Source organism: Malania oleifera, chromosome 10 (genome assembly GCF_029873635.1).
Source record: "Malania oleifera isolate guangnan ecotype guangnan chromosome 10, ASM2987363v1, whole genome shotgun sequence".
NCBI classification, from domain to species: domain Eukaryota; kingdom Viridiplantae; phylum Streptophyta; class Magnoliopsida; order Santalales; family Ximeniaceae; genus Malania; species Malania oleifera.
The window spans coordinates 27514040-27535177 of record NC_080426.1 but is presented as its reverse complement, the minus strand read 5'-3'; the positions used below and the strand labels follow the sequence as shown (position 1 = coordinate 27535177).

Here is a 21138-nt window from a genome sequence, read left to right as displayed (position 1 = left end):
TTATTTCTTGCTAGTGTGCTTAAGTGCCTTCATGACTGTGCTTTTCTTGTATTAAAATCTTATATCATGAAAATTTATTGTTTATAAATTTTAGAAAGGTGTTGCATAACTGATTCATGAATTTTTCATGAAATGCATTTGAACTAGTTAGATCATATTTTTGCTCAAACTCATTTTTTTATTATTTATGTTGCATGTTTTTAAATTCCAATTTTCTGTAAGTCTTATGAAATGCTTAAATTGCAATGGTTTGTGTTTATTTTTGATCTGGCCTTGTTCATCATGTCATTTTTTATCTTAAATGATTAAATTGTTTTGTATGCTTAATGGCTATATCTTTTAAACAGCTACAAAATTTTTATGCCCAACTGTTATATCAAATAGGGGAGAGTTTTCAAAAATGGGGAGTTCTCTTTGCTAAGTCTGTTTTAAATACTCAAAATCTTTTCTACTTAACTTAACTCTTTTGCTGATGACAAAAGGGGAAGAATGTTCATGAGCAAAATAATAATGATCGAAAGGAAAATTTTTTTAGGGGCAAAAACATAAGGGCAAATATTTGAGCATATGCCTTAATGTTAAAATTAAATGCATGATCATTTGTGATGTCTTCTTTCATGAATATGCTTGAGTTGTATTACGTATTTGTTTATTATGCATATTGTTAGAGGGAGCCTCTTCCGGCTTAACTCATTTTACTCTTATGTGTTTGTCATCATTAAAAATGGGAAGATTGTTGACTTTTTGAGTCCAATCTCCGTTTTGATGCTGACAAACACAAGTGTCTTATGTGTGTGCCAAGTGTTTTGAATAAGTTTACAATTCAGAATGCGCACACAGAAGAGGAAGATGAAAGTCAGAAAGGACTTAAAGCTCACGTTATACTGACGTATTCCATTAAGAGAAGAGCAAAGAAGAAAGAAGACATTTGTTTATTTCAATTGTAATTGCATTTGGTTTTCATACTTTGATCTTTAATAATGCATGCATCTGCATTATATGACTTAATGCTCAGATAGGCCTTAGTCTGACTTTAGGTCCCTATAAACACTTCATGGAAAATCTCTTATAACTTAAAAGTATATCACTATTAACAGGGGTGAATTTTAATAAAAATCAAGACCTACGTTGAGCTTTGAAAGGGATTCGGCCGACTGAACATAGGGCGTTAAAAATGTCTCGATCGATCGAATTGGTAAAAATTCAATTCTTTGACTTGGCTCGGGCGACTGACCCATATTTGAACTAAAATTCCACGGTTGACCGAACCTTGAATGCTGAGACCTTTTACCAGCCCCAGCCGCCCGAACCTCTAGTTCAAAATGATCTTGGGTGCCCGAACCTACGAAGGTTGGGAAATCAATTTGGCTTCAGCCGCCTGGTTGTTGCCCACGGTCAACCGAACCTGAAAAATCACTTTTACTCTTTGTGAGTGTTTGGGCGACCGACCCTAGGCGCCGGGCGACCGAACCTCTCTGGTTGAGTTTATTTCCAGCGCCTAAACGCGTTTAATTTTTAATTAAACATTTTTAAAAATACTGAGTGTTTCCCTAACGGTTATAATTTTTAGAAAAACTATAAATTCTCCTTCATTACTCCAGATTAGCAACTTCGATTAGTCATAATTTTCTCTCAAATTTATTTTGGTTTTTCCTAATCAAAGTTCCCCCAAACCTATTTTTATTATAAAAATCTTTTCTTTGGGGCAAATCTTTTCATACTCTCCAAACTCTCTTTGATTCTTTCTTTGAAAACATTTTTAAAAGAGTATTTTATTTGGGCATTTATTTTGATTGTGTTTATTGCAAAAACAACTTTTGAGAATAAATCCTAACTTCTCTAAATATCTTTTATTACAAATCTTTGTATGGGAAAATGTTTATTACATTTTGATCTTTGAAGTTTTTATTGCATATTTAGTTCACATTAGAGATCATATATGTATTTATTTTGCAAAATTATATTTAGAGCAAAACCCTAAGTTCTCCTAGAGTTTTTATTAAAAAAATATTTTAGGAGAAAATTTTTTATTAGGGGTCAAATCTTCAAAGCATTTATTATATATATTATTTTCAAAGATTACAAAATCATTTTTTTTTTTATAAAAAAAAACACCCTTACTCTATTGAGCTTACATCATATCATAAGAGAGTGCATGTATTTGAGTTTTTAACGTGTACATCTTTGTTTGTATTTAGAAACATTTTATTATGTACAAACATATTTTTTCATGTATTGGTTGGGTTCAGTCCATAATTAAACTGGGGAGTCTCAACCCCGTAAGTAAGATCGATTCGGTTCAGGTCGAAAATTGAACCCCGTAATGGGAGACCAGTTGGGCTTAGCCTGGTAATTAAGCTGAGGTTTTCCTCGCCCCGTAAGGAGAGGATATAAACGACTTCTACTCCACCCATTTAAGTGAGCAGGGATAGTGTAATCTTTGGGGACTATGCCCAAGGCGAAGACATAGGCCGGTTTGGCCAAATTTCGATAACAAATATCGTGTGTGTGTGTGTGTGTCTCTCTCTCTCTCTCTATATCTCATTTAAATTACTGCACTTTAGTTCCCGTATGTATATGCTTGCTTATTTACTGTTATAATTATTCACATGCACACATTTAATTTAAATGAGATATGTTGCACACGTATATGTCTGCTCTAATCATTTTACATATACGCTTTAATATTGAATATGATATGAATTGTGATGAATCGACAAATATTTAAATTAGTCAAAAAGTTTTAAAACCCAATTCACCCCCCCTCTTGGGATCACACCAATTCCAACAAAAAGGTAAAATAAAAATAAAAATTTCTTTATTTTTGTAAATCAATTTTTACTTTTTATTTTTATATTTTAGATAATTATAAAAATAATCTTTTAATTTTAAAAAAAATTATTTAAAAAAAGATTTGCAAGCATGAATTTAGATTTATGTAGATTAAAAAAATTAATATAATTTCTTATCATATTTTATCTTCATCAATACAAATCTAAATCCAACTACCAAAACTACATGCTCACAAATAAAGTTTAAAAATTAAAAAAAAAAAAAAAAACATGGTATTTTTGTACTAATTTGAAATTTTCAAAATAAAGAAAAATATTTCTACAAGAAAATAATACCATTTTTAAAAATAAAAAAAAAAAGTTTTCAACACAAATGTCATAAAATTTTAAAAGACTTTTTTTTTTTTTTTTTTTGTAATTCAAAACGGAAATTATGAGTCTAAGATTTTATTACAAGTGGCTAATATTTCAGAATTAAAAAAATATTCTCTTTAAAATAAAAATTATAAAATCACATTAAAATATAAATTAAGATTAAAAATTCGAAATGTAAATAATGTTTCAATGTAAATGATGTTTCCACTTTTTATTTCTTCTCTTCAAAAGTAACATTGAGGTTTTGTCACTACAATTCACATGAATTAATGAGTTGTGATTAATTATTTATTTTAAGAAAAAATATTAACCAGATGATCTTGAGAACAAAATAAGGCAATAATAGGTTAACTTGAATTATATTCCTCTATAATAATTTAATTATTCAAAGATATATAAGCAAACCATTTTACCAATTTTTTTAAAACAAATGTTTCTATCACATAGCTTGAAGCAAGACACTGAGCATTTTAAATTGCGCTAGTATAGGTTAAAATCAAGTGTCGAGAGCTTAGGTTTTTTTCATTATTAAAAAAATAAATAAATAACTCAGTAGCCAGAGTTTGACTATATACACCTATACTGGCATTGAATCCTCATTTCTATGCCCTTGACTTCCAAATTAAAGATCATCTCACTAACCAAAATTTTTTAGGGTTTCAGATTTTACTGCTGCAACTCCCACTTCACATTTTTTTTGGTTTCATGCATTTTTATAATCCGTTTGAGACACAAGGCTCCATTTTGTATACCTTTCAGGCTCAGTAAGAGTGGCAAATTTTACCCAAATAAATGCAGGAAATCGAGTCATATCAAAACTGCAGCCTAGGAGAAAATGATCTTCCCATGTCTGAGCTTGAAATTCAGATCTTGAATTTGAACACGTGCAAACTTGAGCAAAATGCAGTAAAAGATTATATTAGTTTTGCCTAATCTCTGCAAATTCAAATCTGAAACTTGAAATCCATACTTCACGAAACATAAGACTTCCCGAAACAACTAATTTTAAGCTCTTAGTTCAATTCAGGGGGGAGAGAGAGAAAGAGAGCTTTCGGCTCTAATAGGACGCCAAAAAAAAGCCATTTTGGATTATTGGCAGCATTATGAACAAAGTTTCAAGTTTGCATTGCCCTGTTATCTACTTTTGTGATATGAACCTTTTTGAAAGAGCATATTTGCCGCTCTGCTAACAAAAAAATAAATAGAGAACAAAAAGGAACAAAAAACATGAAAAGATCTACGCAAGCCCTTTTTCCCTTTCTGATAGCAAGGACCATTGTACACAAAAATAAAATTTCCATTACAATAACCGAGTGATGACTTCTGCTATTATAGTCATTAACATAGAACCTGTTGAAAGCGCTCCGGGAAAATGAGATGGGTGTCAAAAGCAGGTCAGGTCCTAGCTCTAGCTAGCGAAGCTCAGTGCCAATTTAAACCTAAACAGGTCTGCTTGAATAGTCTGCACCTCTTAAAACAGCTCCACGGATTAACAGGCTCCTCATGAGCTAGTTTGTTGCTCCCTACGGTCCTGTAAAGTTATGAAGTCAAAATATTAGTTCTGAAAACCCATGGCTTCAAAATTTACAGCATTATAAATCCAACGAAAAACTGCAGTCACCATCTGTCCCTGTGACAAAAGGCCACTTCCATCCATTGAACATTATGCAGTAGATATTTCATTAAAAATCTGATTGCTTTCATGATATCAGACCCATACAGGTTTATCACAGAAAAATAGTAGGAATTCTAAACATCAACAAAGAAGCATTAAATAAAACAATATTTCAGGTCTGGAATCATTTTGGATTTCAATTAAGAAGGATGAAGATGAGGTTCATTCATCATTCTAATTAGAAAAAGACTACGATTTAAAACATCATAATTATTAATCTAAACCATAAAAAATCCTGAATTCATTCACTGATCAGCTGGTTAGAGTAAACTGAATGCAGAAATGTTACTTAAAGGTCCTCTGCCGTGCTTTTCTCAAAAGCTAGATAGAACGAACGTAGATTAATATTTCTTTCCTCCATTTATAACAAAGAATTTATTAAAAAAAGAGAATCATTACAAGAGGATAAATCATCCTCCTCCAGAGAGCAAATAATACTTTAAAAAAAAAAAAAATCAGAGAAGTGGGATTTAACTTAGGTACTGATTCCAGGTCACCTTAACTTGGTGCTGATTCCAGGCAATCGTAAAAAAGGAACTACTGCTTTGTTTGCTATGCAAGAAAGGAATGGGGGGTAGTAGAAGAGGTAGGGATAGATCTAAAATAATTTGGAAGGAGATAGTGAGTGAGAATTTAATATCCTTAAATCTATCAAAAGAAATGGTCCATGATCGCATAAATTAATGGAAAATGATTCATATAGCCGACCCCACTTAGTGGGACTAAGGCTTAGTTTTATTGTTGTATTTCCACTCTCATTCCATTCCAGCTTACCAAACAAAAAATAAGAGGAATCCAACGTCTCATGCGCAAGCATGGAAAATAGAATGGTTTAACCTAACCATCATCATAGTTTCCTGCTTCCCAGCTAGATCTAAGTACGATTTTGCTAGTGCCTCTTTTAAGGGAAATCATTTCCACATGTTTACCATCATCCTAACCTAGCAGATTTTCATAAGCCTATATATGAGCCCCTTACATATAGTTTAGGTTCAAAACTTCAAATAAAGGTAATTCTTTCCAATCCTGTAGGATATCTACCAAGGTTACCCCTTCAAGATTATCTGTAATTGAAAACAAAAGAGATGTCAAGAAAGCAATTTTGTCCCCTAATGCTAAGGCAGAAACTGATCTCTAAAAATCCTCAGTCCTCTCCAACCACACACAGTAAAATACAGCTAAAATAGCACAACACCAGAACTGCTTCTCCATCTCCTTCCTTCCACAGCCCCTAAATTTAGCTACTACCAGTGAGTCTTCCAAATATTTAAGGCAAATTTGTTGCTTGCCAAAAATGCCGAAAAAAGACTATTAAATGTGGACCAAGAGGTAGTGCCCTGTCAAAAAAAAGAAGATTGTCTCATTACTAGGGGTGTCACTTTACAAGATCGCCTCATCTGCAATAATGGTTAAACATTAATTGAGAAATAGTGACCTGATTTTGGAATGTCCCTCAGCCTTCCAAATACAATTAGCCAAAGAAAAGGACTAGCATTACGAAATGTACTAAATTAAAAGAATGCAAGAGAATGCCAGTGAACAATTGGAAGTAAAAATTTTTTGTCTAAGGTACAAGAAAGGCTAAAAGAACCAAGAATATTAAACAACAAAAGTTATATATATATAAAATTTTAAAGAAATGAAAGTTTGTGAAAATGGAAATAGGGATGGCCACATAATGATTTAGAGAGACGATAAACAATAAATATAACAGCTAATGGAATGTGTCCTCCCAGCAATTTTTCCCAGGCCCAACATGAGCTATTACCAAGAGGATGTGTCAGATCACCAATTACCCTAAAAGCCTTCCATATAAAAATTACATTGGACCCAACAATGTAAATCAAGCGATGTAATCGTAAATGGTTATTTTGGTCATTTAGCATTATCGCATGTCCTATTGTTGTGTTAGTAGATGAGAATTACTGAGGGTATTGCAGTCATTGTTATGTACTTGACATATGGTATAAATAGAAAGAGACACTTATCGCTGTGATTAAGTCTTCCATTTTACCCAATTCTTCAGCATGGTATCAGAGCATGATTCAGATACCTAAACCCTAATTGCCACAGACATCATCAAAACCAAAGCCTAAAACCATAAATCCACCGCATGTCTACCATCATAGGAGAATCGCCAAGCACTGCCATAGGCCTTAAGCTAGCAACAGCCAGAAGCCACAGCAGTTGCCGGAAAATGAACACAAAAACCCCTACAGATTTCACAAAACCAACACCATAAGCACCCAAAGACAATGCCCACCACTGAAATCCTAACACTTCTCCCATATCACCATTACAGGATGATATCATGTGTACCAGCAGTGAACCAAACAAATGGCGACTGTATTCTGTTGGTTTTGGGACCAATGTCTTCTTTAATGCAATTTCTGGGAAAATGAGTTTAAGTCACATGCATCATGAACGATGTTATCATGACTTCATTTTCTAATTTCTAGGATGTTCAGCAGTGGCACTAGTAGCAGCAACAACAATGACAATGATGATGGTGACATCAATAAATAATTTTTGCATTATTTAGATTATCATGGAAAAATAATTCCAAAATCTAACTGCTTGTTTGGATTCCATTAAGTGCCAATGCACACCTTAAATGTTTAATCTTATGAAGAAGTAATAAGAGCTGCTATGCTAATTATGGAGTAATAGCAACACAGTTCAACTTCAAAAGCCATTAGGTGTCATTTCTAGCAAGACATGTTACTCATAGACCTGGCAAAACGGGTCACCCGTGACCCGCCCGATTAAGACAAGTTTGGGTCTATGAAAATCAACCCGCTTATAAACAGATCAACCCGTGACCCGTCCGTTTATAAATGTGTCAAACCGGGTTCGAATCGGGCCACCCGGCAGGTGACCCATTTATTTACCTACATATACCTAATACCCATTTAAAAGAAACCCTAATCTCTCATCTCTGAAGTCTTACTTACCCACACCCTCTGCCCACTGCAACTCTGCCCTCCGCCCAGGCTCAGCCCAGCACCACAGCATTGCAGATTGCAGCACCAGCACGCCATCATTGTCGCCGTCCCTCTCACTCCGCTGTCTCCATCGCCGCACGCTGTCCCATCCCCATCAGCGCGTGGCGTCCCCCTCCCTCTCACTCTCAGTCTCATTGATTATTTTCAACTACAGCACGTGGTTCTTCTGAGTTCCTATGATGCCAAAATAAATTTCATAATCCAGGTTTCCGCCATGGTCAGTGCCTGTGCAAGAGATGGGTAAGCGAAAATAAAGAACGAAATAAAGCAAGGAAGAAACAGAGAACATTATATTTTGGGGGAAACTGATTATGAGCACAAAGAAAAAGCATGTAGCTCCAAAAGATTCTCTGCCAATATGCTCCAATACTTCATACTCATCCATTTTAGACTTTGTTTCATCATTCTTACTCATCTCCGACTCTCCCTCTCTCGGCTCTCTCGTCCGCCAATCTGCATTTTTTTTTTCGCATTTTACGTTTTTTTAAGATTTAATAAATAAAATGAGTACTTTTCTTTAAAAAATAAATTTAAAAAAATTTTAAAAAAAATTTTTAACGGGTAACCCATGACCCGCCTGTTTATTAAACGGGCGGGTTAGGGTTTACATGGTTGCGACCTGTTTAAAACCCGACCTGTTTACGACCTGACCTGTTTTCGACCCACCCGGACCTGGCCTGTGAACCCGTTTTGCCACCCCTAGCTACTCATTTTACAAAACCCTTCGCCAAGGCCTAAGTAAGGTACCATAAACTTAACTGTCATCTAACTTCACTGAAATAGCTTTTCACCAAAAACTAGTCAAACCCACAGTTACAGATTTTATACAGTTACAAAAAAAAACTTGTGGGAAACATTTGAACAAGAAGGAAGATTCATATGGAGTTCAAAGCGGAAGAGCAATATGAAAGTTCAAGATGTCATTGTGGGGAATACTTTATTTCAGGTTAGGAACTGGCAGAATGTCTAAATTTTGCATGATGTTCGCTTTAAAGACTGAGATTAAAGGACTGATTTTTCACATTTGCATTAGTTTTCTTTGTGGAAGAGACAGAAATTGAGTTGTTTACTAATATATTTGGGGTTTGCAAAAGCGAATGCTCAATGAGCGAGATTTTGGGCTTTGGCACCTCTTTGTGTTTTTGGGTGTCTTTGTTTTGGTGCAATAGAAAAAACAGGGTCTTCAATGGCGTGGATGTGCCCGCTAGCACTTTGAAATGGTTAATATCAATGCCTCTGTTTTTGTATGTCACATGAAATATGAATGGACTCTTTTGTTGACTTTTTTGCGAACATATGTACATGAAGAACAGATAAAAGGGTTCTTCAAAAGCATGGATGTGCCCACTAGCATTTTGAAATGGTTAATATCACCTCTGTTTCAGGAGATATGAATGGACTCTTTTGTTGACTTCTTTCCAAACATACATACATGAATAGAGCTACACATTTTTATGCATGAGCTGAGCCTGCACCCCCCACTTCAAAACATTTTAGTAGGCACCTAACAGAGAGAAAAGATTATACTGTGTCTAAAACATAATTAATCAATCAGAAGACATGAAATGGATTTTTCCATCAACATTACAAACCATGTCAGTTGCACCAATAAAAACTTATAACTGCATCATCTATAAGAAGTTGTTTGGATCCTATTGCCCAACTGTCCCTCAAAAGCCTTGAGATTAGTGGTAGTGTGTGTGTGTGTGTTGTCTAAGGAAAGAATGCGCAAGTTTATATTAAATAAGCCTAAAGAGACAAAGAAAACAAAATAGAATATACTCTCCCAATCTTATATCACTCAAGGCTAGCTTGTACAAGGAATTTTGTAAACTATATGATTTTGAGGTTCAGCATTTACAAACAACTAAATCACTAAAATCCTTTGCTTGGGTAACTTCTGCTACAATAATCATTTGACAAGACTTGTCTTCATTTATCCTTTGAAGAGGTGAAGAAGTGATTCTAAGGGTTTAAAATCCCAAGTTAAAATACCCAGAAGGATTTTATCAATTTTCAAGTTTTTCTATCTAAATAAATGGTTCTATATGGGATTTTAAAAATCCGAAGTCTAAGTGAACTCCCATATAAAAATTCCTCTCCAAACATGCTGTCAAATTCAGCCAGAGGAGAAACATGATCAAATTTTCACTCCACAAATCCCAATAGACACAAACAATTTACAACTCAATTAAAATCATCCAAGACATTGCCACAAATCTGCAAACATGGATCAAATCCAAGCTGAAATTTTCCCTTTTGCAGTAACAGATAATTTTATTGATGAAGAAGACCTAAAATAGATAATGCAGAACCATAAGTGCAAATAAAAAAAAGGGGGAAATACGAACAAAAATGACCACATTTAATATTCTATGTTCTAACTCTTCAAATTTTTCAAAAATAGTAAAACATGTCCATACAATAAGAACACATTTCGCCGCCTTTTTGAACATCCAAATGTCCCACTACAAAAAGTTTCAGAAATCAGAGCCACAATTGCGCTAAACATAGTCTTCAGCACTTGTCTGAGGAAAATTTAGTTGTAGTTCTATATGCCATGTCGCCAGGAGACCAGGTAAAATCCATTAGCCAATGGGACACTGACTTGCTGAAGCAAATTGCTAACAAATTAATAAATTATCCACTTTTTTTCCTTTAGAAAATCAATGTGTAACATCGCTTAAATAGCATCAATTCAACCATTAAGCTAGGCTACGTTGAGGTTTCAATGATGAATGGGAGAACATAAATAAAAATAAATGTTAAAGCTATGTTATCAGGCGCCCACCTCCTCATCCGTAGCAGAACCACAAAGCTATTCAAAGAGATCAATATCATAAACAATTCCCCAATCATTTGATTTTCTTGTAGGCCACAAACAAACAACACAAATCTCAACCCAGTAATATATAACTAGTTGCCATCAGTTCTTGGCAATCAAGCATAGTGTATAAATAAGCCACGGCGATCCACACAACAAATGCTTCCATGCCCACCAGGAAATGGATACAACACATGCTAGTATTAGTACCATCAAACACTTTTTAATGCAATCTTAAGTCCACACAGCTTGTGCCTGATGTCATTATTCTAATCAGAGAACCAACCTAGATAATTATTTAAATGAAATATTAGAGCATAGGAAAAACCAAGATTTCAACTTAAACTAATTGAATGCTGGTGTCCAGGCCTCAACTCTTGAGTCAAAGTCACCACTCCACTTTCTGACCTCCACTCCAGTTGTGTAGCCTAGGACTGACAGCCTCCAATGGACCAAAGAGAGGGGGGTGGAGAGGTGTTTTTTTTTTTTTTTTTGGGGGGGGGGGAGAGAGAGAGAGAGAGAGAGAACAGAATTGATATCAACCTCAAGTCTTCAACTTGGAGACATGTTCAACTGTAACCATTGTACAACTGAAACATGTCAAACTCCAACAATTAAAGGAGCCAATCCCCTTTAAACTTGGAGTTTTGTAAGTGACCACTTCACTGGTTCCACCCTTCATGCCTATATTGATCAGTTCGAAGATGCAATATTACTCAATTTTTTATCAAGTTTGCAAATCCTAACTTTTCCATCTTCAAGCTTCAACTGCTTCAAAGACATTAGAAGCTATTTGAGGCTTTTTCTCCCATATTCAAAGCCCCCTATCCAACTTATATTTTCCTGAATTCTGATTCTACAGAATTCCTCCAAATTTTTTATTTTTTCTCTACATGTGCAATATTAGGTTTGAGATCCCATTGCTTTTCCTTGCATTTTGTCGTTTAGCTCTGTTTGTCATTTTTAGAACCATGTCTTCCAAAAATGTCAATCCTAACCATAGAAGCTAGAAGAGGAAAAGGTTATGTATATAGATAAAAAAGAGGCTGTGTGCGCGCCCTGTTTTTTCCTATTAGTCAGCATTGGAACTCTACATGCCAAGCTTTCAGAATTAATTAAACCACTAAATTTTTTAAGCATGTCATGCAAAAACATTTCGAATCTTTTGGTTAAGAAGACAGGTGCATTCCCTACTCTTTTCCTAATATTTCCCCATTAATTGCATGATTTTCGTAATGAAATGTACATTTCATACTAAATATACATATACATATCATCATAGGGAATAAAGTACATGAAGATTAAATCAATGAACAATGTATATTTACCAAATAGTCAAAAATATTTAGAAATGAGGGAGATTCAAACCTTTTAACCAGAATCATGTTTGATGGTGCTGCTCTTATCGCTGGTTAGTGCACCTTAACTGTCAACTGTAGTAGCCCCTGCATTTTGCTGACCCACATAAACATTTTTTCCTCCTCCTGGGGATAATATTACCCTCGAGATCACATTTTTCAGATTGCGGAATCCCATAATCATATGTCAACTCTCTCATAGGAGGAATGTGCTTGATTGCGAAAAATGCAATATGGAGAAATGATTCATTATTGTGTTCATATATAAGTGGTTGCCAAAATACGTTAGCAGAGCAACTATGATTCATAAATCGAGCAACATTTCCAACATTTTTTGCACTTATTATTAGGGGGAATGGGATCTTGTAGTTCTCATTGGAGGCACCAGAGCTCTCCTCATCTAATAACCCAGGCTCATAATTCCACTTGAATATATTTTCATAAACACGGGTTGTATCAAAAATGTATTCATCATTTTCACCTTCATCTCGTTCCAGTTTTACTTTGGCTTTATCTATGACTTCACCAGCATATTCACAAATGAAAGTACCAGCCCGAATAGGATCCCATGACCGCAATCCCCAACCCCTATCCTTCGTTTTAAATACTTCCAAGCGAACTTTTAGACCTGTTTGAGAAACTCGGTTCTTGCAATTAGGAAAGCATGGGCAAGTAGGACCACACTCATATACCATTGGCTTCCGGCTCACTAGAATCCCATTGGAGGTGTATGGGTAATCACCCCCATTCTTCCGAATGCAAGAGCAATTGAGATCACCTGGGAGACACGCATTATGACAGTTGCAGCCATAAGAAGGTTGTGTTAAGCTGAATGATTTTGAGTATTTAAGAGTAGGAAAGTAGGTGAAATAAGCAGGCCCTCTCTCATCATCAACATCATTTACAAGCGACACCGGTATACTTTCAGCCCCAGAAGTAAGATCAGGGAGGATAAGTCCAGCCCTAGATGCAAATCCTTCCTTCCATTTCTGAATTGTTTTCCAAATGGCAAAAGCACCGGGCTGCCCAGGTTTCCTCACTAATTTATACTTGAAAATATTACAACCTGATTTCCCTTTCTCCATCCAAGAATCATGGATTGTATAAAGCCCATCATAGACATAGACCCTTGCAGAGGGACTAACTGCATCTTTCATGCCCCGAATAACTCTAACATCATTTTCCCTTCGCAAGCTTCTCTCTAGAGCAAGATTACCCCTTTCAAGTTTCTGATCTGCTGCTTGCCTATCTTTCCTGTTAAAGTTCCCACCCTGGCCACTGTAAATCAAAACATCCCTATCCTCTGCTTCGTCATCATATCCTCCTGAAGAAACGATGCTTACAGCAAAAGGATCTTCTTCCAGATCCCCCTTGATAACCATGTAATCAATCCCAGCCATAGACTGTGCATGTAATCCCACCAAACACAACTCCATCCGGAAAAAGAAAATGTCTCCAATCTCCACTCCAGGAACATCACCAATTCTCTTCCTCATGTTTGTCCTTACCCCTTTGCTCATCAAGATATTTCCAGCTTTTAAATCCATGCGCCTGATACCCCCACTCGGTGCTTCCTTAGCATCATCAAGTTGGCAAAGCCGTCTCCGAAGGGCATCAAATGTCATGAGTATATAACCAACTAATTCACTGTCACCTTCATCTCTCTGCAATGAGTTTATAGCACAAAGATAATTATTACCAGACCCCTTGTCACCATCAGCTGAAAAGGCTACATCCTGGCTTCTCTTTGTCTTTTTGTGCAACGCATAGGAACCACGCAGATGAGGAGCTGCCCGCTTCTGGCTATCAAAAAATCCATCTTCATTCATTGTCTGCCCAGCAGACTTCTCCAGATTCACACATTGATTTGGAGATGGCATACCCATCTCTCTAGAGGCTTCCATTGATGACCCTGCATCACCATTAGAAGCCCACGCACGATGGGGCGGCGCCACAGTATCTGGAGCTCTGAAAGATCGAATGGGAGTTGGCATTGGACCAGGTGGAGTTTGCATGGGATTGGTATGCGGAAAACCTCCCTCTTGGTTTGTAGTTCTCATTGGTGGTGTTTGTTGCTGAGGTTCAGGCGAGGGTTGAGGTCCCTGCGGCATGCTGAATGGGTAAAATGGACTGAACCCAGGAGGGAAAGGGCCACAAGGTGGCGCACAGATGAAGGGAGGCGCTTGTGTAGATGAGGGGAACACAGGGACCAAACTACGCAAGGGCCTCACATCCAAAATTCTAGACTTATCAAAAGCAGTTGCAGGAGGAACATAGCTCGGACCTGAGCCTCCTTCCATTAAAATAAACCCTCTGAACCAAAACCAAACAACCAAAGTCCTCCCTACCCAAATTTCACCTTTTCCCCTCTGACCAACTCAGGGAACAAAAAGGAAAAAAAAAAAAACCTTCGCGTCTCATAAAAGTATTGTTCCTAAACTATATAATTTACAACATCATTTCACCATACATACAGACTTTAAAGGCTACAAGTATTCATAACAACAGAGGAGGCTAGTGAGTTTACAACAAACTGCCCAAGGGGGGCAAGCCTGCGCATGGACCCAGACGATCCAACAAGAAAACAGCCTCCCTACAACACCAAAGTGAAAAACAGGTTAAAATGTCTGCAGAAAACAAACAAAAAATTCATCTACAGGGGTATCACCGCGAAACATGAAATTAACACAGAAATGAGCAACTAAAAGCCGAAAAAACATCAAAAAAAAAAAAAAAAGAACCTGGAAGCCGCGAGAAATCATGAGATCCGACGACTTCTCACACGAAACGGTTGAAAATGTTTCCAAAAACTAAAACATAAAGCGTTTCCTTTGCTTTTCAAAAAATTAAAACATTGTGAGGGTCCTGAAGGATTGGAATCCCTACGGAGGGGAGTAGGGTTTTAGGGTTTGAGAGGGAGAAGAAAGCAAAAACCAGAAAGGCAAGAGGAGGTAAAGGAGGAACATATTCTGAGAAGGCAGCGTCGATGCGCGTGCACTCCGCGCACAGTCCGGCCTGTCTAATCTTCGTAACTCATTTTAACTCTCATCCCATTTCTCAAGCACTCCCCACGTTTTCTCCTAATAATAATTAATCAAATTTAATTAAATTAATTGATTAATTAAAAATGTAAATCACAGAGGTAATTGCTTGCTGACTCCCTTTATACTAAACGACAGAGATTTGAAATTTTTAAGATAGTCACGGGCGCTACCGGTACTGGTTTCAATGTTGTCCGAATTTTCATTTTGTAAATAGTATGAAAAAACTATTTTAGTTAATTTTAATTTTAATTTTAATTTTTAATAACTTTAAAACAAATTAGTTGAGTTCAATTGATTACCATTTACAAGTGGAATTCCAACATGGGAGTTTGACCTAAACTTATTATGCTTAAAATTTTTATTTTTCGTTTGAAGAAATAATTGGCGGAAAATAAATAGGAGATATATAACATTTTAATTCAATTAAGAGAGTAATTATAGGGAATTTTTCAGTGAGTTAAAAAATAAATTGATATTAAGGAGAAAGAAAGTATGAGTAATTATAAGAGTATTTTAAGAAGTTAAAGAAATCATATTAAGAAAATTCCATTATAGTATTAGCGATTGAAAATCATATAATATTTATAAATTTAATTACTTTTCTAAAATATTATGCAGCTAAGCAACTTTATCTAACTTTAGTATGAGTTTTAACGATGCAGGTTTCATTTTATTTAAATGGATTTATTTAATGATTACTAGTCTCACGCACACGACGCGCGATGCTCAATGACTTTATAAAGTTTTTTGTTTAAAAGATGATTTTCATGAGTTTCAAAATCTGAATTTTACAAATAAAAATTGTCATTATACATTATTTTCGTGTAGTTTTACTAAATTATATAATTATTTGCATTTCAAATCTTATTCACGAATTTAATTTTTAAACATTTTATTTAAATTTTTAAATTTTGTATTCCATTTTTAAAATAAAAAATGAAATTATAATAATTAAATCTAAAGGATGTCAAAGAAAAAAGGAGACAGCTTAAATATTTTAATTCAGTCTTTTTAATATTTTATTAAAATTTAAACAATTTTATTCAAATTTTGAAAAGTATAAAATGTGATTTTAATTTACATTAGTAAGATTGTATGTATTTTCAATGTGGAAAAATAAATTGTTTAATGATAATTTTGTTTTAGTATTTTATATATGCTTTGAAATTATTATTTAAGATTTATTTTTATTCTCCATTTATTGTAATATGTTTTGTTTTATTTATCCAAATTAACAAAGGTGCATTGTATATAATGAATCCCCCATTATGAATATATAAAAGATACAAAATATATGTTTTTTTCCTAATGAATAAATTAATTTTATTCTTCATTAAATTGAGATTTAAATAATGAATTTATTGCACCAAACGGCCACCTGCATTACAAAATTAAACATTGACACCTACAAGAATTTGATCTTGAAATGCAAAAAAGATGGATTCCCAAAATTTTAAAACAACCAAAAAATTATATAAAATTCAAAGAATTCGACATTGAAATGCAACGAAGGTTGGATCTTGGATTTTAGTTGACCACGATGTTTGACAACAGAGAAAATGAAACTTGGTCAATTGGCCATGATAGTCAACGAGGGAGAGATAAGGATTTCGATTGACAATGAGTTTCGACAAGGCAAAAAAAATGAAACACAATTAGTCGGTAAAAGATGCAATATGTTCACTAGGAAATATTTGGAAATATGTGTACATGCTAAAACTCAAAGAGATCAATTGTACATACATTACTCAACAATCATCATCCAAATTTATGTTCTTACAGGCTGATTCAATGTATTCATTCTGTAATAATATAGAGGATACAATTTTAAAGATCTACCCAAAAACTTAATTAGATGTGATAATCATATTAGACAAAGCCTAATAATCATAAGTACGAACTTGCATACTCTCTTCATCAATCATCACTGATCTATGTATGTCAACCTTCCAAAATAAATGGAAATGATGATCATGTCTCAAATGCAGTGTTAGTTTTAAATCATCATCAATCATTATATTTTATCTACGTTGATACAAGTTCAAAATTTTAAAATTAAAACTCTATATGTATTGCGAAACATAAAGTTATAAGTTTTTTAAATTTACTATAATAGATAGTGTAGAGACCGGAAAATTATAATAATTAAATGATGGGAGAAAAAGGAAAATTTTAAAAAGGACAAAAAACAGGGTTCGTCAACGAACTACCTTATGGTGTTCGTGGACGAGTTTCAGTATTCATCGACGAAGAGATACCAAGAGAGGGTAAATCAGACCCCTTAGTTCGTCGACGAACTTTTCACCTTCCCCTTCTTCGGTTCGTCGACGAGTACACGTGGCTCATCAATGAAGCACGTGGTAGCAGTCTGTATTATATATGCAAAAATCAAGTTTCAGCGAGAATTCTTTTCCCTTTTTCTTTTCTCTCACTAGATTTCGATCCCTCTGCCTTCTCTCTAGATTTTCGGCTCCGTCTCTCCCCTTTTCGACGATAAGAAGTTACCACACTGATCCTGGTGAGATTCTCTACAACTTAACCTGAGCAGAATTTTGGTTAAGAAAGTTGGGCACCATCCAAAATTACCGGACTGCGAATAGAAAAGGGCGAGGATAAGGGAGAAAGAGGGAACGATATTTTGTTATAAGTTTTGTAGTGTCTTTTATTTTTTTTATATATTTTTTGTTTTGGTTTTTTTTTAACTTTTATCGGGAGTAGGCCCATTTTTCGCTGAGTCCCGAATTTGTCATTAATATTGGATAGGATAGTGGGGTTTTTGATATTAAGAGTACTAGTCGTTGGGGGATCTAAATACTTAGGGTATATTTTGTGGATTCAGGGTTTGGTGCATATACCGCAGGGGGGGCAACGGCTAAGGATTTTTAGTGGGTGTCCTCAAGAAAACTCAAGATAAATGATAGATGGTTTACTAATTTAGGAAAATGTGAGTATGAAAATTATTCTAAGAATTCAGTTCATTAATAGGACAAATATGTATGTGTATAATTTCAGGATTATGGAATTATGAACGCCATGGGCATGGTTTAGAATCAGTAAGTGAGTTCAGTTAGCCAAGTTAAAGGAAAAATATGCAATGTCAGTTAAATTAAGAATATTATTAGTGAAGCATATGTATTCTGATATAGTATTTTAGATGGTTACAAATATTAAATTATATGATTTTCAAGATTATTATTCAAACCATAAATTATATTTAATATCAGAAAATATAGATTTCAAAATATGGGATATTTATTTATTCTAGTTGTGTGTCTTGAGTTAATATTAGACCAGTACAACAATTATACACCTTTCAGATTATCATGATTTATAGTATACGTACAGAAACATATATTTTACAGCATTTTCAGGATACCATGATATACAGGCTTCAGAACCATAACATTTAGATTATACAATACATTCAAATATTATAGATTATTCAGATTATATAGCATATTTAGATAAAATATTGCAATGTTATGGTTATTTAAGTTACACCAGAATCATGGTAAAATGATAAGATATATATATATATATATATATATATATATATATATATATATTATATATATAATATGTTATATAGTATCAAATCCCTGATGAATTAGTTCATTTCAGATTCAGTTAGCAGAGTACGATACTATAGCTATTTCAGATCAGAGAGCAACCACATATCTCAAATAGTGTGTGGATTTCCGTCAACCGCCGCCTTGGAGGGATTGGAGGCTCTCCAGAAATCTGGGTTGAGAAGGTCAGTTTGACATGGGAGATGTCAGTTATCGTGCCTTTTGAGGGATTGTAGAGTGGTCAGTCTAATTGAATGATAAGTTTTAATTGACTTATCCTGGTAGGGCAACCAGTGTTAGTTCCACCACAGACTACATAACTCTATCATGAGGGGTTAAATCATGACTATATAGTTTCCAAGAAAGTTTCACAATTTTATATATATAATATTATATATTATATATATATATATATATAGATTTATAAGAAATCAGCAGCAGACTTACCTATAGATTATAAAAGTATGATTAAATAGTAGTTCAGAAACAACTGTATTTTAAAACCACATAAGTGTGAGTTACACAGTATTATATTTTACCCATTATCTTTAGTTCAATTATTTGTTATTTTATAGTTCATGTAAACTCAGATTTCACACACTGGTAATATCATTTTCTTCTTAGTGAAAGTTGTCTTATCCCAATAATTTAACATTTTTTCAGGTGATCCAGTAGACGAGCAGTTCAGGCTCGGAGATAGAGAGGTCATATATACTGCCCTATCTATAGGGTAAGTGTTTTCAAGGAGATATATTTTTGAATAGCATTCAGGGGTTTTTGGTAGTTGTTACTGGGAAGTCGTGTAGTTGTATATTTATGTTTTGGAGATAATACTAAATTTTGGTATTATAATAATAGTTGTATAGTTTTATGTTTTCCGCTGCATAAGTGTTTCCTAGTAGTTATTACGGAGAATCAGCGTAAATGATTATCAGTATATATATATTTTTAGAAAAAAATGGTATGATTTTGAGGTCGTTACAGATAGTACGTTAATATTGTTTTTTTCTGTATTTTTATGATAATACTATCAATTAATTATTACTAATTGATATATTTATTAAATATGTAGCTCATATTGATGCACGGGAAAACATGGTGAGGAAAAACAAGGAAGTTGAGTTTGTAGGAAGTTTAGCCTCAGGAAGAAATCGTCGACGGTTTAGCCTCGAGAAGAAACCATTGACGTTTTGTCTGAAACTGCTAATGGTTTTCAATATGTTAGTTATATTAGTTAGCTATTAATTATCAGTATGTTAGTTATGTTGGTTAGCTATTAATTATGTTAGTTAGTTATCAATATATGTGTATAAATAGAGATCTGATTCATGTAAAGATATACAAGAAATACAATACAAGTTTTGATCTTTTTTGTCAAGAAAGATATGTTTTATCTTATATTTCTTGCATACATTTCTTTTCTTTTCTTCTGATATAGTGAGAGCAATTCTTCTCGTTTTTTGCTTGAGAAAAAACAACTTTTCCAACCCTTATTTTCTTCATCATGGAGAGGCAGCTTCCTTGATTTGATCTTGGTTTCTAACCTTGAATGGTGAGAAACTACTGTACGTGGAGCAGATCAGTGTGACAACTCTCAAGTCAAGAACAAGATGAGTTGCTGGATGGCTCGTTTCTCAACTTGAAAATCAGTCTAAACTCATTGTACATTCTCTGGTTTCTATGCAACAACATGGTCCTTTCATGGATCTTGAATGATCTCACATGGGAAATTGTTGCAGTGGTATCAGCACTTCGATTGCTGAAGAAGTTGGAAGAATCTGAAGATCATATTTGCACAAGGTAATTTTCGTTTTACATGTTTCCCTGTCCCCGAATATATAATATTGCCAGGCGACACCATTAAAGGTGTTATACCATCATATAATAAATTATCAAGGAGCGAGTCGAAATATTTTTTAGGAACACAACGTCTGATCATCTTCATAATTTTTATTTAATTCACAATATACACTTTTTTAGGAAAAATTGAAAACTGTTTACTGAATCTACTAATTGGTTTTTCCCAATTACATGCATAATAACCAAAAGTCATCGTTTTCATAAGATGCCTAAATAATTCAGAAAAAATCATATATAGTATTTTGGTATATCTAAACTCTCAATTTAATCGGTTCAATTTTGAAAATAATTGAAATAAACTCTATTTCCCTTACCTTATCCCAGGAGTGGGTGCTTACGACCGCCCAAAATCACGAAATCTTCAGATAAAATATTGTTGGTGGAAATGGGAATCTAAAGATATTTCCATTCTTCAATCAGCGTAAGTTTCGTCGAAAAAAAATTGAGGAGAGGAGAGAGAGGAGAGAGGATTTTGAGAGAGAGGAGAGATGAGAGTTGTGTGGGGGTATCTCAATAGGTTACTTTCCTGATTCTTCAAGATAGTAACTTTTTATGATATTATTTAATATAATTATTAATGAATTTATTAATTAAGAATTAATTTTTAAAATTTTTTCATTTTTTAATGTTTTTTTA

The 21138-nt window shown here is 34.3% G+C and overlaps 1 protein-coding gene across 1 annotated transcript; it reads right to left on the bottom strand.

Annotated features, from left to right (window-relative positions):
• Positions 1-4230: 4230 nt before the first annotated feature.
• Positions 4231-15083, bottom strand: LOC131166059 (histone-lysine N-methyltransferase, H3 lysine-9 specific SUVH1-like). The gene is made up of 3 exons (XM_058124292.1): positions 14771-15083; positions 12040-14622; positions 4231-4698 (listed from the first exon to the last, which is right to left on the bottom strand). Exon 2 carries the CDS (start codon positions 14327-14329, stop codon positions 12101-12103), a length of 2229 nt encoding a protein of 742 aa, XP_057980275.1. The 5' UTR covers positions 14330-14622; positions 14771-15083; the 3' UTR covers positions 4231-4698; positions 12040-12100.
• Positions 15084-21138: the final 6055 nt, after the last annotated feature.